The following is an 18,163-nucleotide window of genomic DNA, read 5'->3' as shown; positions in this document are numbered from 1 at the left end:
GTGAGTTATGTCAGCTGCGTAAAATAGTCTCAGTGTTGAGATCCCCACAACCATTAGAATGAGAGGGGAGAAGTGCTTGGTTATGCACTTGCAACAAGGGGGACCTATGAGTGGAGGGTAAATCCAATATTATTAACATTTGACCGCTAAGCGGTCACTAAGACCCTAAATTTCCCACCCAATATAAAACTTAACGTTTAATGAGCCAAGATTAAAATAACCTCACACATATTGATCCATAATGCATTGATTGGCATGACACTGCATGCTATATTAAGTGAATTGAAAAGATAGATTGTGGCAGCAGTCCACAATCTATGGTGTGAGACAATTAAAAATCTAACACATTGCCCGCCCGCCCGACGTTTCGCCACAGGCTGTGGCTTTATCAAGGGCTAAGAGGCAAATGGCTATGGTTATGCACTTCACACCTCGGCCCCATAATAAGTCTATGGCTACTGCATGCTTCTCCCTGCTCATTCAAATGATTGGTGGTGGTCTCAGCACTAAGACCATAACTGGAAATAACTTTAGACATGTCTCTGTGACATCCAAATGTTTAACCAGAATACGTCCAGTATCTACTTTGGTAGAATGTGATTGTGAAAGTATATCGAAACGGTCGAAACGTTGCTATTGTATGTTTTTGCTGAAATTAACTCTCTAATTCTTGAAGCGAATGGTGGACGTATTCTGTTCATACGTTTCAAAGTCTGCTGGGATTTCTTTCCACCTGGTCGGTCCGTGCATCTAACATGGCTATGTGAAGTGGTGCAGTCTCATTGTAACTCTTTTTATTAAATATCTCTGTGACATGTCAAAAGTTTTTATTTTATTTTTTTATTATTTTTTTTTACTTTAATACCTATACGTGTATAATGCTATAGTTCATGGCTTAGTGATTGGATATGTTATAAAAGTGGAATTGTAGCCTCTTATTCCTGGCAGAGAGGTTATTTCCAATGATATAGAAAGAGTTGTTTCCCATAATTCTATATTGGAGGAATGGGATTTTACAGCATTTTCTAATATTACTGACAAAGCTGCCATTAGGCTGGAGACCTTGTGCCTGAATCCCTGACATTACCCTTCATTCAATGCCTTTATTCCCATAGTCTCCAGGCTGTGAAGTGACTGAGCGCTTGGCATTCCGCCATCCCCTGTGATAGTAATTTATTGCTTATTGATTACATTTTACACTAGGGCACCGTTTCAACCTCATAATTGAAATATTTGTTGGTAGATGAAAGGAGGTTCATTAAAGTAAAATTCTATTTGCTAAAAGCTGCTTGGAAAGTATTTCCCTGTGAGTGGTATATAGCTCTCACCGGACCTCTCCAGTATAGTAATATATTATACATGTCATAGCTTTCATTTTCTTTCTTCTGGAATTCTTCAGAGGGAGATTTCTGTGCACCTAAAACTACTTTTTTCACCTCATCATCACATCAGCACCACACATGAGATTGCCCCCAATGATCCTAAAGGAACAGGAGGCACAAAGAGGTTAAATGGCCCCTCCCCAGACAACCCCCCAGTGTTTGCTGTTCCTTTGGGAAGCATTGAGGTTTTACCTCCTGGTCCTGGGGCTGGTAGCAGGATCGTTGTTGGACCAAGCCAGGCGGTGGAGGTCAGCTCCCTGGGATTCCCCCTCTGTATATATCGCTCTGGGTCGTGAGCTCCTCATGGCATGCCTCTCCGGACTCTCTAGTTCCACACTTAGGGAGTTAATCCGGCAGGGAGAAATTTTGTGCAGGACCTCTTGGGCACGCGTGTGTCCCCCCTGGTCTTTTCTGGTCTCCCGCGGTTCCGGTGCCTGCGTGTGAGGTTATGCTGCGCATGGGATGCTGGGATTGCCGGGGACCGGAAGTGCCGTCTGCGCAAGTGGTGGGGGCGAAGCTGCACGCGGACGCCGCAGGAAAGGTGCCAAATTCAAATCATCTGGGCTATATAAAGGTAAGACCTCCATTTCCTTACTGTCTATTCCCCCGAATGGAGGTTGCTGCTTCAATCCGCTCTGATTCTGTGGAGCAGGGGAAGTCTATCAGCCCAGTAAGTATCTGACCCCTTGGGGTTTCATTTACTTAAAGGGGTATTCCGGGAATTTTTTTTATCTGACTATGCTACAGGGGCTGTAAAGTTAGTGTAGTTCATAATATAGTGTCTGTACCTGTGTGTGACTGTTTTCTCACAATTCTTATGTGATTTTCATCCCAATATTTATTTTTACCAGCATACAAAATGACTGCTGTCTCGGATTTTTCCCAGCTTGCAATGCGGTCGAGACCTGACTCACTAGTCAGCTGATGACAGGGAGCCTGTCTGCTTCAATGGGTGGAGAGAGCAATCTGCTAGTAATGCAACAGCTGGAGGCACTCTGATTGAAAACCACAGGTCTGCAGCTCATTTATGTTTCAATGGGTGGGGTGGCTGATGTGTGGGAAGGAGGAAAATGGAATCATGGGATTTGTAGGCAAACAAGAAAACTGAAAACAGGAAATACAAGTTCACAGAAAGCTAGCCACAGTGTTATGGTAATCTCACAGCATAGCCATTTAGCCCAAGACAAGCGCAGATCCTTCCTAAGCATGTCCATTACTGTCTGCCAGGTACGTACTAAAATCACCTTATGGTGAATAACCCCTTTAAGGATGTGTTTTTTTTTCTTTATTCGTGGGTGTTCCTTCTCTCCTTCCAGGGAGACAAGGAGACCCCGAAAAAACCTTCTAAAGCCAAGCCTAAGAAGTTGCTGTATGTTTTGAGAAGTTACCTGAAGGGCACCTGAAACCCCTATGCAATTCTTACACGGCCAGGATTGTTCAGCAGGAGACTCTGTCCTTTTTGGACGAATTGAGCTCTATGATCAGTCAACAGGTCCAGGCCTCTGTGGCAGCTGCCCTGCCTACGTCAATTACTTGTGATCCTCCTCCTGCTAAAAAATATAAGCAAACTATTCATGTGGACTCAGATTCAGATTCTGAAGTGAATGTTTTGTCTTCTAACTTGGATTCAAAAGAAGATGTTCCCTCTACTTCCAAAAAATTAGAAAATAAAAGATCTTTTTCTAGGCTGAAGATACAGATATCCTTTTGGTTGCAGTAAAAAGTAGTGTGAATATAGAGGATCCCCCGGTTACCCTTTCAGTACAAGATAAGATGTTTCCAGGTATAAAGCCTAAAAAACAAAATGTGTTCACTATTCATGAGAACCTTAAAAGTCTAATCTTGGATGAATGGAAAGATCCTGATAGAAGACTTATGATCGCTAAAGAATTTAGAGCAAGGTTCCCATCCACGGATTTGTGGAATGAAGCCCCTAAAATAGATATTCAAGTGGCTAAAGTAGTCCAAAAGAAATCCCTTCCATTTGAGGATGCTTCACAATTAAAGGAGCCTATGGACGGGAAGATGGAGGGATTACTTCACTAAAACTGGGATGCCTCTTCTGCACTTTTAAACCCTAATATAGCAGCCACAAGCATTGCAAGATCTCTGTTTTTATGGTTGGGACAACTAGAAAACCATATTGAAAATAAAATACCTAGAAATCATTTACTTTCTTCCATTCCCATGTTAAAGCTTGCTACTGCCTTTTTTGGTTGACATATCAGCTGAGTCAGTAAGGATGGCGGCCAAATTCAACTCTGCCAGAAGAGCCCTGTGGTTGAAGAATTGGCAGGGTGATTCAGTTTCAAAAACAAAACTATGTTCTACGTTCTATTCACTAAGGTAAATTAGTGTTTGGCTCTGTCTTAGATAATATTTAGCAGCAAGAAGCACACAACAAGAAAAAATTCCCTGAAGAGATAGGTACAAAGCCAAAAAAGAATTTTCTTCCATACAAGAATAAACAGAGAGGAAAGTCCGGAAGGTGGAGTTACCCTAAAGGAGGTAAGGGGCGAGAGTTCTTGCTCAACCCTAACGCTTCTGAAAAAAAACAGTGACAGTGACTTTATTGTAAATTCTATCAAACACAGGTTCAAGATAGAGTTTGTCTCTCCTCCACCACAAACATTTCGCACAACAAATCTAGTTCCGATTGCCTGAACAAACGGTTATTTCAGGGGGTTCCGGATCTACTAGCTCTTGGAGCAATCATTCCTGTCGCCTTGAAGGAACAAGAACAGGGCCACTATTCTTGCCTTTTTCTTGTACCCAAACCAATTGGTTCTTTCTGGACCATAATAAACCTAAATCACCTGAACCGTTATATAACTTACAAACGCTTCAAGATGGAAACACTCAAAACAGCTGTTCCTTTAATACCTCAGAATGCCTGGATGGTAACAATAGATTTAAGGGATGCATATTTTCACATACCCATTTTTCCAAATCATCAAATATTGCTGAGATTTGCTGTAACCCAAAACCATCTAACCTTCCACTATCAATTCAAGGCACTACTGTTCGGGATATTCTCGGCCCTGAGGATCTTTACCAAAGTGTTAATAGAAGTAGTGGCCTTTTAGAGATAAAAAGGAATATTAATTATTCCATATCTGGACGATCTTCTGGTCATTGCTCAGTCCAAAGAGCTACTGTCCCAGCATGTCAATCTAACAATTTTCGCTCTACAGAATTTAGGCTGGATCGTAAACTTCCAGAAGTCGAATCTCCTTCCTTCAAGACAAAAAACGTTTTTAGGAATGGTGTTGGACATGAGCAAATAAATGACCTTCCTGCCAAGAGGACAAGTCTCATCGCTGATTCAGAAAATCAAAACCTTCTATCAATCGGACATTACCATCAGAAATGCAATGTCCCTGTTAGGTTCCATGACCTTGTGCATTCCAGCTGTCCCATGGAGCCAAAGACATTCCAGAATTCTTCAAAAACAAATTCACAAAGTCTGGGGTCGTTCTCAGTGTTCTCTGGAAATGAAGATGAGGATTCCTCTGACTGTCAAGAAATCCCTCAAACGGAGGATGAAAAATCAAACTATAAAGAAGGGGAGTATCTTGGATTTCTCTACCATCAGTCACAGTCATGACGGATGCCAGCCTAAAAGGTTGGGGAGCACATGTTCAAGATCTTTTTCTCCAAGGCATCTGAGACAAAAAGAAAAAAGGACATGCGCCCCTAGTGTAATACTTCAAAAACTTTGGGGTAAGGGAAGGGGTTGGTATTCCACTTACCAGATGGTGTTGCGCTATGGGCACAACACCTAGATGAGCTCGAGTGATGATGCAGTGTGCTGAATGCAGCCTGGATCCTCCGGTATCAGCGTGGCTGGCCGGCTTGCAGAGATATCAGGAACAGAAAAGGGGAAAAAAGATCCTCAATAGGCGCAATGGACAGCAGTGAAGGAGAATTCAATGGTCATCCATCATTAATATAAAGATATTTATTGAGCACACAATGGCAACGCGTTTCTTGCCCGGATCGGGCACTTCCTCAGGCAAATGTGCCTGAGGAAGTGCCCGATCCGGGCAAGAAACGCGTTGCCATTGTGTGCTCAATAAATATCTTTATATTAATGATGGCTGACCATTGAATTCTCCTTCACTGCTGTCCATTGCGCCTATTGAGGATCTTTTTTCCCCTTTTCTGTTCCTGATATCCAAGGCATCTGGTCAGAGGAAACTCACCGTCTTTCTTCCAATTTTCGGAAACTGAAAGCTGTGTTCAAAGCTTTGAAGGCATCAGAACCTCTCATTCAGAGACATCATGTGAAGATTTACACCAACAATGCTACCACTGTAGCTTTTTTAAACCACCAAAGGTGAACAAGACACAGATTACTGCAGGCGCTGACAGAAAAAATATTTTTTGGGGCGGAAGACAGGATATTGTCAATTTCTGCTATACATCTCAAGGGAAGCGAAAATGTTCAGGCAGATTACCTAAGCCACCACCAGATCAGTCCAGGAGAATGGGAACTCAATCCTCAAGTATTTCAGGAGCTGGTCTTGAAGTGGGGGGTTACCAGAAGTGGATCTTTTCGCCACTCGGAAAAATCGGAGGGTAAACAATTTTTTTCCCTATTTCCAGACGACCTCCCAGATGGAGTAGATGTTCTTCAACAAAGTTGGAACTTCAAGACAGCTTAAGCATTTCCTCCATTCTCTCTGATCAGCAAGACTCTGCAGAAAATTCTTATGAAGAAATCCAAAGTCATATTCATAGCTCCAAATAGCCCAAAAGGGGGTGGTTCACCTTTGTTCAACACCTGTCGGTGGATCATCCTTATCTTCTTCCCCTAAGAGAAGATCTCCTGTTGCAGGGCCCTCTATTCTTCAAGGGTCTAACAAATCTGCAGCTGACAGCCTGGCTTTTGAGCGGTCAATCCTAAGTCAGAAAGGTCTCTCACATAAAGTCATCAATACCCTGTTATAAACAAAAAATCTACAACCTCTGCCATTTATTGGAAGCAATGGAAGAAATTTGCCTCTTGGTGCGGCTCCTGTCCTCCGGATGCCTTGAACCCTTATATCTCTCAAATCCTTAATTTTCTTCAAGACGGACTTGACAAAGGTTTATCCATCAGTACATTAAAAGTGCAAACAGCAGCCCTGGGATGTTTTTTGGCTCAGGTATTGCAGACCATAAATGGATAAAGAGATTCTTTAATGCGGTGGCAAGATTAAAACCCAGAATAACTAACCTCTCGCCACCTTGGGATCTAAATTTAGTCCTTACAAGTCTTACTAAAGAACCCTTTGAACCACTTCTAAAATCTTCCTTGAAATTCCTTACCTGGAAAGCGGTCTTCTTGACAGCCATCACGTCAGCAAGAGCGGTGAGTGAGATTCAAGCGTTATCTTTTGAAGAACCTTATTTAACTATACTTGTAGACAGAATTATTCTGAAACTAAATCCAGCTTTCTTACCGAAAGTGGTATCAGACTTTCACAGATCCCAAGACATCATTCTACCTACCTTTTGTAATTCTCCCAAAAAACGGGAAGTTTTTCACTCCTTGGACGTGAGAAGAACTATTCTCCTTTACATACAGCAAACCAAAGATTGGAGAAAAGACTTAAAGGGGTATTCCAGGAAAAAACTTTTTTTTTTGTTATAATTCAACTGGCTCCAGAAACAGATTTGTAAATTACTTCTATTAAAAAATCTTAATCCTTCCAATAATTATCAGCTGCTGAAATTGAGTTGTTCTTTTCTGTCTGGCAACAGTGCTCTCTGCTGACATCTCTGCTTGTCTCTGGCACTGCACGGAGTAGAAGAGGTTTGCTATGGGGATTCGCTTCTACTCTGGACAGTTCCCAAGACAGGTGTCATCAGAGAGCACTTAGACAGCAAAGAACAACTCAACTTCAGCAGCTCATAAGTACTGAAAGGATAAAAATTTTATAGAAGTAATTTAAAAATCTGTTTAACTTTCTGGAGCCAGTTCATACATATATATATATATATATATATATATATATATATATAAATAAGATTTTTTCCTGGATAACCCCTTTAAAACTATTTGTTCAGTTCCAGGGCCCTAACAAAGGGGAAAAAAAGCTTCTAAAGCCTCAATTGCCAGATGGGTGACATCAACTATTTCTGAAACTTATAGAAGATCAGGAAGACAAGTTCGGGAACATCTCAAGGCTCATTCAACCAGAGTGATGGCGATCTCCTGGTCTGAGAAGTCTTCTGCCTCATTAGAGCAGATTTGCAGGGCAGTGACTTGGTCAACCCCTCACACCTTCTTTAAACATTACAAACTGAATGTAGCCTCGTCTCCGGATTTGGCATTTGGATGGAAATTGCTGCAAGCTGGTGTCCCTCCCTATACATCGTTTATCTGGTATGACTGGTGTGGTGCTGATGTGATGATGAGGTGAAAAATGGGAATTATAACTTGCCGATAATTCTGTTTTCTTGAATCATCACATCAGCACCCTTTAATCCCTCCCTAAGTTGTATACGTATGTTTTGTTTATATATATATGCTTCTTAGTAATTTGTAAACTCTGAGGGGTTGTCTGGGGAGGGGCCTTTCAACCTCTTTGCGCTTCCGGTTCCTTTAGGATCATTGGGGGCAATCTCATGTGTGGTGCTGATGTGATAATTCAAAAACAGAATTATCGATAAGTTATAATTCCCATTTTGTGTCACACAGTGTGTGACTTTACTACAGTAAACATGTATTCAAGTAAAAAAAAAAAAAGAAAAGTCATTCTTTTTCTTTTAATTTAAAATTGTAGGTAGAAAAGTGTATAAATCTGTTTACTGTAAGTCCGGTAATTTAAAGGGGTACTCTCTTACTTTAAAACATATCCTCTATCTCAGCGTTTTCCAACCAGTGTGCCTCCAGCTGTTGCAAAACTACAACTCACAGCTGGAGGCACACTGGTTGGGAAGCGGTGCCCAATCTGCACAATTGTGGTGGGTCTAATCTCTGGGCCCTTATGTGATTTCCAGAATGGTTCCTCGTCTTTCCCTGTGCATGAAGCATCATGTCGGCATGCACTGTGTATGGGAGCGCCAGAGTTACCCTAGTACAGAGCTTACCATATATACTCGAGTATAAGCCTATTTATCGTGCTGAAAACGCCCCCCTCGAGTGAACAAAAAAATATATATTGCTTTAGGCATACCGGTGGGGGTGGGCCGGGCTGTCCATCTTAACCGGGAGGCACTCTTCTCCGCTCCGGGCCGTCCATCTTCACTGCAGGGACCATCCGCATTCTGGTGGAGATGGTGAGCCGATACGGGCTGTCCATCTTCACCGGGATGCCTTCTTCGCTGCTCTGAGCCATCCTCGGACTAGTGGTGCTGCATTGACGCTGCTGCGCAAGGATGTCCTTGCTGGGCAGACATATGACGTCAGGGGCGTCCCTGCACACAGATGTCTGCTGCACACGGACCTCCCTGCGTGGTGGTGTCAATGCAGCATCACTAGTCCGAGGATGGCCCGAAGCAGAGAAGAAGGCCTCCCGGTGAAGATGGACGCCCTGTACCGGCTCACCCTCCCACCGAAATGCGGATGGTCCCTGCAGTGAAGATTAATTGGCCTGGCTCACCCTCCCTGGATGGTCCCTGCAGTGAAGATGGACGGCCCGGCTCACCCTCCCTGCAGCTACTAGAGCAACAATTGGGGAGGTGAGAAGAAAACGAAAGGGGGGTCTGGATGATGACAGGGGGTCATATGGAAGGGGGGGATATTGACAGGGGGGTCTGGATGATTACAGGGGTAGGGGATGATGGATGATGACAGGGGAGGGGAGGATGATGTATTTCCCACCCTAGGCTTATACTTGAGTCAATAAGTTTTCCTAGGTTTTTGGGGGGAAATTTGGGTCCTCGGCTTATATTTGGAACTGCTAATACTCGAGTATATACGGTATGTATTTCTGGCGCTGCCATAGAGAATGCATGGATCTCACGCCTACACAATGCTTCATGCACATGGAGAGACGAGACATCATTCTGGAGTACCTCTATAGGACATTGGACGTAAGTGTATGTCATGGTGCCCTGGTACTTATCGCAACAGAATGTACATTTACGTCCTAAAGGGCATTTTTACTACGAAGCAAGCACAGGAGCTGTGTGTGCTTCATAGGTGGCAAGTCCTGGCTGCTATCAGCAGCCGAGACCTCGTCACTAATGGCCAACATGGTCACTTTTTTATTTATTTTTTACTCTAGATTTGGTTAACACTTATTTCCCATTTGCCAACCACCAGGTACATGACCCGTGTTCATGGCATGCACCCGAAGGAAATTACACGCCAGCTAAGCCTAGCAGTAAAAGATGGCTTGATAGTGGAGACACTTACTGTCGGATGTAAGGGATCTAAGGCTGGTATAGAGCAGGAAGGTTACTGGTTACCAGGGGATGAAACCGTAAGTATTAATCCTATATATATAATCAAATGCTTTCTGTGTAGAAGACAAACACATTTTTAAGTGGCATGTACAGAGCCATCAATGTGCTTCTTTTGCCCGTGTGATTTATTACATGTATAATGTTTGTGTTGCTTTCTTTTGTCTTTTTCCCTTTTTTTTTTACATCTACATGTTAAAGTAGCGCTTCATCTTTGAATCTATGTTTATCTATTAGGCAATGCATTGAAATTGCCTCATGCATATCTGTAGCTCAAATTGGTCCCATTAGGTACGGTTGTATTTTGCCTTGGATAAGCGGTCTCGTGAGGGCAATTCCTTCCGCTCTGGCAAGCAAAGCTGTGGGTGACCTCACACTGATGGATTACAGGCTTTCTGATAATGTAATACAGTGTCGGGCCAGATCTCAGTTTTAGTCCGTGTACACATCTATACATCAAGCATACACCTCCAGCTTAGGTTAAAGGGGTACTCCGTGAAAAAAAAAAAAAAAAACATTTTATTAACTGGTGCCAGAAAGTTTTACAGATTTGTAAATTACTTCTACTAAACAATCTTAATCCTTCCAGTACTTATCTGCTGCTGTATGATCCACAGAAAGTTATTTTCTTTTTTTATTTCTTTTCTGTCTGACCACAGTGCTCTCTGCTGACACCTCTGTCCATTTAAGTAACTGTCCAGAGCAGGAACGGTTCCTGACATGGACAGAGGTGTCAGCAGAGAGCACTGTGGTCAGACAGAAAGGAAATTCAAAAAGAAAAGAAATTCCAGTGAGCCCATTATGACCCTAAGGACAGGAGCATTTTTTTTAATCTGACCTCTATCACTTTATGCATTAATAATTCTGGGATGCTTTTACTTTTAAATTTGATTCCGAGATAGTTTTTTTGTGGCATGTTCTACTTTATGTGAATGGTAAATTTTCGTTGATACTTGCATCATTTCTTGGTTTAAAATTCCAAAATTTCTGGAAAAATTTCTGGAAAAATTTGAATTTTTCTAACTTTGAAGCTCCCTGCTTGTAAGGAAAAGGGACATGTCAAATAAATGACATATTGATTCACATATACAATATGTTAACTTTATGTTGGTATCATAAAGTGGACATGTTTTTACTTTTTGAAGACATCTGAGGGCTTCAAAGTATAGCAGCAATTCCAATTTTTCACGAAAATTTCAAAATCAGAATTTTTCAGGGACCAGTTAAGTTTTGAAGTGAATATGAGGGCCCCTCAAAACTTGTAATTCATTTTCTCTCGAGTAAGGAGATACCTCATATGTGTATGTAAAGTGCTCTGTAAGTGCACTAGAGGGCTCAGAAGGGAAGGAATGACAATGGCATTTTGGAGAGCGAATTTTGCTGAAATAGTTTTCGGGGGGGCATGTCGCATTTAGGAAGCCCCCATCATGCTAGAGCAGTAAAAAAAAAAACACATGGCACACTATTTTGGAATCTACACCCCTCAAGGATTCATAACAAGGGGTAAAGTGAGCCTTGTCAACCACAGGTGATTGACAAACTTTTGTTAAAGTGGGACGTAAAAATAAAAAAATTTAAAATTTTCAATAAAAAAAGCTTGTGTTAACCAAAATTTAAAATTTTCACCAGGGGTACTAGGAGAAAAAGCCCCCAAAAATCTGTAACCCCATTTCTTCTGAGTATGGAAATACCTCATATGTGGATATAAAGTGGTCTGCGGGCGAACTACATTGCTCAGAAGAGAATGAGCGCCATTGGGCTTTTGGAGAGAGAATTTGGTTGGAATGGTGGCCATGTGCGTTTACAAAGCCCTCATGGTGCCAGAACTGTGGACCCCCCACATGTGACCCGCATCTACGATAGGACCTACATATAAGATAGGGCCAGGGACTATTGAAAGGATTCAGATTATTGTTCAGACTAGATGGGCCAAATGGTTCTTATCTGCCGACACATTCTATGTTTCTACATGCGGGGGGTCCACTGTTCTGGCACCATGGGGGCTTTGTAAACACACATGGCCTTCAATTCCAGCCTAATTCTTTCTCCAAAAGCCCAATGGCGCTCCTTCTCTTCTGAGCTCTGTAGTGTCCCGGCAGATCACTTCACATCCACATATGGGGTATTTTCTTACTCAGAAAAAATGGGGTTACAAATTTTGGGAGGCTTATTTCCTATTACCCCTTGTGAAAATGAAAAATTTGGGGTAACACCAGCATTTCAGGGAAAAAAATGTCATCAAAGATGGGGTGTTAAGGCTCGCTATACCCCTTGTTACGTTTCGTGAGGGGTGTAGTTTCCAAAATGGGGTCACATGTGGGTGTTTTATTTTTTTTTGCGTTCATTTCATTCCTCAAACAGGGTGCCCCCAGCTGCTGTAAGACTCCCAGCCTGCCAGGACAGTCAATGGCTGTCCGGCAATACTGGGAGTTTTTTTTTGCAACAGCTGGAGGCTCCGTTTAGGAAACACTGCCGTATGAGACGTTTTTCATTTTTATTGGGGGGGAAGGGGGGGACGTGTAAGGGTATGTATGTAGTGTTTTACCCTTTATTTTGTGTAGTGTTTTAAGGGTACATTCACAAGCGGGGATTCACAGTGAGTTTTCCACTGGGAGTTTGAGCTGTGGCCGAAAATTTGCCGCAGCTCAAACTTGTAGAAGGAAACCCACTGTAAACCCCCGCTTGTGTGAATGTACCCTGTACAAACCTTCAACTGTGGCAAAACTACAACTCCCAGAATGACAGACCGTACATGCTGGGAGTTGTGGTTTTGCAACAGCTGTAGGCACATTAGTGGGGAGCCACTGAGTTAAGAAACAGACTCCAGCTCAGTGATTCCAAGCTGTGTGCCTCCAGCTGTTGCAAAACTACAACTCCCAGCATGTACGGTCTGTCAGTGCATTCTGGGAGTTGTAGTTTTGCAACAGCTGGAGGCACACAGGTTGGAATCACTGAGTTAGGAAACAGACTCTAGCTCAGTGTTTCCCAACCAGTGTGCCTACAGCTGTTGCAAAACTACAACTCCCAGCATGCACTGACAGCCAAAAGGCATGCTAGGAGTTGTAGTTATGCAACAACTGGGGAACCACAGTTTGGAGACCGCTATGCCCTCCATATGTTGCAAAACTACAACTACAAGCATGTCCAGACTGTCCAGGCATGCTGGGAGTTGTAGTTCGGCAACATCCAGGGGATAGGAGGAGGTGGCACCTCTTTTTGGTCACTTTTTATATCATGAAAAAATTAATAAAAAGCAATCAAAAAGTCTGGTCAATGCAAAAATGGTACCGCTAAAAACTTCAGATCACAGCGCAAAAAATGAGTCCTCATACCACCCCGTATGCAGAAAAATTAAAAAGTTATAGGGGTCAGAAGATCACAATTTTTAACGTATAAATTTTCCTGCATGTAGTTATGATTTTTTTTTTTTACAGTACGACAAAATCAAACCTATATAAGTAGGGAATCATTTTAATCGTATGGACCGTGTGGTGTCATTTTTACCGAAAAATGTACTGCGTAGAAACAGAAGCCCCCAAAAGTTACAAAATGGCGTTTTCTTTTCAATTTTGTCTCACAATAATTTTTTTTCCTGTTTCGCCATTTTTGGGTAAAATGACTGATGTCATTACAAAGTAGAATTGGTGGCGCAAAAAATAAGCCATAATATGGATTTTTAGGTGCAAAATTGAAAGAGTTATGATTTTTTTAAAGGTAAGGAGCAAAAAACGAAAGTGCAAAAACGGAAAACCCCCCGGTCCTTAAGGGGTTAAACTCTAAAGCCAGTTGGAAGCGTAATCATTCCATGGTTTTATATATGCTTGCATATATTCTATATACACATAAGTCACTTTTGCAGAACTATAGCTCATCCATTCATGTATCATGGTGCTGAATGATATATTCGTTTTTCTGCATGCAGCGCTTGATACAGTACATAGTGTTGTATTTTTTACTTTTGAATGCAGCATGCACTTTTGTTAACAATCTGCATTATACAAATCAGTTAAAGGGGTATTCCGTCTTTATACATCTTATCACTATCCAAAGGATAGGGCATAAGATGTATGATCGCAGGGGTCCCGCTGCTGTGGACCCCCGTAATCTAAGTGCAGCCCCCGGCATTCTGTGCCTCCGAGACGGGGACGTGACGCCACGGCCACACCCTTTAGTGAAACCACGCCCCTCCATTCATGTCTGTGGGAGGGGGCGTGACGGCCGTCATGCAGCCTCCCATAGACATGAATGGAGGAGGCATGGCCTTTGGATAGGCGATAAGATGTATAAAGCCGGAATACCCCTTTTAATGTGTAGATTCCTTTTTACCAAGCATTGGCACAAATGTAATCTCTTCATAATAGGGTGAGAGCATTGGACCTTCGTGCTCTTGTCCCCCTCATTGATTGGTAGTGGCCATTATTTAGATGCTACTAGTCCTTCCAGTGCAGGTAGGGATAGAAAGATGGTGTCTGGAACCCAGCGCTGGGTGGTGGGTAATATGGTAAGTATGTTTTTTTGGGGAGGGTATTTCGATAAGGCAGCATTAGGGAGGGGGACCAGTAGAGGAGACATTCATACTACTTGCAACATAGTGATGTTTAACCATTAATATGTGTAAGCCTGGGATCAGTATTTGTTAGTATCTTTTAACCAAGACCCAGAGTGGGGCCAAAACACCAAAAAGGTGCAAGTCTGACCATTACAGTTTTTCTCTGTGTTGGTTCCGCTCCTGTTTTTGGCTTAAATATTACCCAGCTTTAGTGTGTATGAGAACAATGTTTACAAGCCCCCCCCCCCCCGGCCACCCACTGAAATATATTACAACTAAGTACCCCAAGGATTTGGAGCAGGGTTTCCAAACTGGGGTGCCTCCAGCTGTTGCAAAACGACATCTTCCAGCATGTCCGAGCATCCAGGGAGTTGTAGTTTTGCAACAGCTGGAGGCACCATGGTTGGGAAACAGTGATGTAGAGACTTAATATGTACTCTCTGGGGGGGGGGGAGGGGGGCATGCACCACATTTTCAGGACCCTAGGATTTAAGTTAGTGTCCCTCCATCTGTCGCACAACTAGTACTCCCAGCATGCCCAGACAGCCTTTGGCTGACTTGACTTGAAGGCCTGTTTCCAGTCGTTGTTCTGTTATTTCTCTAAAATGCTGCTGTGTGGTTCGGGCAGCATTAATCTTATGACAGGTTCCCTTGAAGGACTATTTGGGTGTCCTATTACAGCTCCAATTTTTTCTTTTATATAGAGCTGTAATACAGCAGCCAAATAATTCACAAGATCCTTGTGAATGAATGGGTACAAAATCATCTCACCCTTTCATAATCCCTTTTTCTTTTCTATGGATGTATATAGGAAAAAAAAATTATATATTCAAAGAAGACCGCAGCACTCCAAGGTAAAGTGAAAACTTGGATAGCGTTTATTCCATCTAGTTCAAGGGCAACGTTTCATCTGCGTACCAGCTGCAGAATTTTTCAAGCGTACCTGCAGCCTTTTTCAAGCGTACCTGCAGCCTTTTTCAAGCGTACCTGCAGCCTTTTTCAAGCGTACCTGCAGCCTTTTTCAAGCGTACCTGCAGCCTTTTTTGGCTTGAAGAAGACTGCAGGTACGCAGCTGAAACGTTGCCTCTGAACTAGATGGAATAAACGCTATCCAAGTTTTCACTTTACCTTGGAGTGCTGCGGTCTTCTTTGAATATACCTACCGTTATCCCGGGACCAGGGATTTGTACCGATAGTTCCCACATGTAAAGGTGTGCTGCTCCTTCTTGGGTATGTATATATATATATTATTGTGGTTGTATAAATAAAAAGGTTATGAATGAATCTCATCATGTCTGTGTGTGTTAAACATGTCCATTCCCCATTAAACCTTTTACGTATTTTTTCTGTCTCTATCAGGTAAGCCGTTGATGTGTTTTATTTTTGTTATTGTATGATATTCTGGAAGGGCATCCCAACAGCAAAAAATGGTTCCCATAATTGCATAGACATCATTACATCAGCCGACTGCAGTAAACCACTACAATAGTTGTATTAATAGCGACTGGAGCTTGTCTGGTGAATGGCGCGACTGATGGAGCAGATTTACATCAGATGAGAGCAAACATTTTGTTAACACAAGTCACTGTTTCCCAACAAGGGTGCCTCCAGCTTTTGTAAACTCTCAGCATGCCTGAACAGCCCAAGCCTGTCCAGCCTTGCTGGGAGTTGTAGTTTTACAACAGCTGGAGGCACCTTGATTTAGAAACACTGCCATAAGGGCTCTCTTATGAATTGAGACTGTGCTATTCAGGAGAAAGCCCCAGGCCCCCGGGAGGAAACTGGTGGCGCTGGCACTGTGGCTGCCCCGTGTGTTCCCTTTAGTGGCACTCACTACTCACCAATAATTTCGGGCTGCACCTGGACTTGCCACTGCCTAAAGCAGCAAGTGTCGTCTGTCGTCAGTGCCTCCACATGTAAGTGGGCCATAATGTAATTACTATTTTACTGACAGTCAGTCCTATGAGTGAAAACACAGTACAATGTGGTCCAAACTGGGACCGAAGAAGGATTGGGGAAAATGTTTTAAAGGGGTACTCCGGTGGAAAACTTTTTTTTTTTTTTTAAATCAACTGGTGCCAGAAAGTTAAACAGATTTGTAGATTACTTCTATTAAAAAATCTTAATCCTTCCAGTACTTATTATCTGCTGAATAATACAGAGGAAATTCTTTTCTTTTTGGAACACAGAGCTCTCTGCTGACATCATGACCACAGTGCTCTCTGCTGACATCTCTGTCCATTTTAGGAACTGTCCAGAGCAGCATATGTTTGCTATGGGGATTTTCTTCTTCTCTGGACAGAGATGTCAGCAGAGAGCACTGTGCTCGTGATTCAGCAGAGAGCTCTGTGTTCCAAAAAGAAAAGAATTTCCTCTGTAGAATTCTGCAGCTAATAAGTACTGAAAAGTTTAAGATTTTTTAATAGAAGTAATTTACAAATCTGTTTAACTTTCTGGCACCAGTTGATAAAAAATAAAAAAAAGTTTTCCACTGGAGTACCCCTTTAAATGTTAACCTGCTCCAGAACAGGAGCAAATGCCCATAGCAAACCTCTCCTGCTCTGGACAGTTCCTGACACAGACAGAGGTGTCAGCAGAGAGCACTGTGGTCTGACTGGAAAGAACTACACAACTTCCTCTGGAGCATACAGGAGCTAAGGATTGTGGAAGGATTGAGATTTTTTAATAAAAGTAATTTACAAATCTGTATAACTTTTTGGCACCAGATGATCTGAAGACTTTTGCTTTCCTCCAGGGTAACTCCCAAATAGCTGTCTTGGGGCTTCCTTCTGAATAGCAATATTTCTTGTCATGCTGTGATAGATCCCCCAGACCTTTTCAGAAAGGTGTACTCATCGGCATTCTGATTACAGGTTGTCCTGCTACTTAGAACCCCAGCAGTCATCTGTAGATTAGTTAACATCGCAACAAATGCTTAATTTCCCCACAGTGCCTCCACAGGAGAAATAAAGCATTACACAGCTACTATTAAAGTCAACCAGCTGAGACACTTTTTGTATCTGCTCTCTGTCCTGGCTGATAGATGAGGATCCTGACTAGAGGACTCCACAGTCCATAGTGCTCTCTGCTGACACCTCTGTCCATGTCAGGAACATGTCAGGAAATGAGCAGCATATGTTTGCTATGGGGATTTTCTCCTGCTCTAGGCAGTTCCTGACATGGACAGAGATGTCAGCAGAGAGCACTGTGGACAGACAGAAAATAAATCCAAAAAGATAAGGCCTTCCGGGCATGCTGGGAGTTGTAGTTTTGCAACAGCTGGTGGCCTCCTGGTTGGGAAACACTGTTAAGCAGTGAGAATTGTGCTCCACTTGCTTTAATACAAACATATGTGTTAAAGGGGTCATCCGGTGTAAAACTTTATATATTTTTTTTTTAAATCAACTGGTGCCAGATTAACAGATTTGTAAATAACTTTTTACTATTAAAAAAAATCTTAATCCTTCCAGTACTTATTAGTGGCTGTATACTACAGAGGAAGTTCTTATCTTTTTGGATTTATTTTCTGTCTGTCCACAGTGCTCTCTGCTGACACCTCTGTCCATGTCAGGAACTTCCTCTGTAGTATACAGCCGCTAATAAGTACTGGAAGGATTAAGATTTTTTTTTAATAGAAGTAATTTACAAATCTGTTTAACTTTCTGGGATCAGTTGATTTAGAGAGAAGAAAAAAAAAACAGTTTTCCACTGGAGTACCCCTTTAAACTCCAGAATGTGTCCCTGTCCATAGAAAATAAAAGAAGGCATCTGTAATGAGTGGAATGTCAAGACATTTGCTGGAGTCAACCAGGAGGCCCTTTTGTTTTATAGCATT

General features: G+C 42.4%; 1 protein-coding gene across 4 annotated transcripts in view; it reads left to right on the top strand.

Annotated features, from left to right (window-relative positions):
* The window catches only part of ZMYND11 (zinc finger MYND-type containing 11), an 89,494-nt gene that overhangs the window by 26,374 nt on the left and 44,957 nt on the right, over positions 1 to 18,163 (top strand). For all 4 annotated transcript variants that reach the window (XM_056519544.1, XM_056519541.1, XM_056519543.1 and 1 more), the window contains exon 3: positions 9,640 to 9,799. In XM_056519544.1, coding sequence (XP_056375519.1) covers positions 9,640 to 9,799 — 160 coding nt within the window. The remainder of the gene's footprint in view (positions 1 to 9,639; positions 9,800 to 18,163) is intronic.

This window comes from Hyla sarda, chromosome 5 (assembly GCF_029499605.1).
Source record: "Hyla sarda isolate aHylSar1 chromosome 5, aHylSar1.hap1, whole genome shotgun sequence".
Lineage (NCBI taxonomy): Eukaryota > Metazoa > Chordata > Amphibia > Anura > Hylidae > Hyla > Hyla sarda.
The sequence above is the reverse complement of the archived record's forward strand: the minus strand, read 5'-3'. Positions and strand labels throughout refer to the sequence as shown.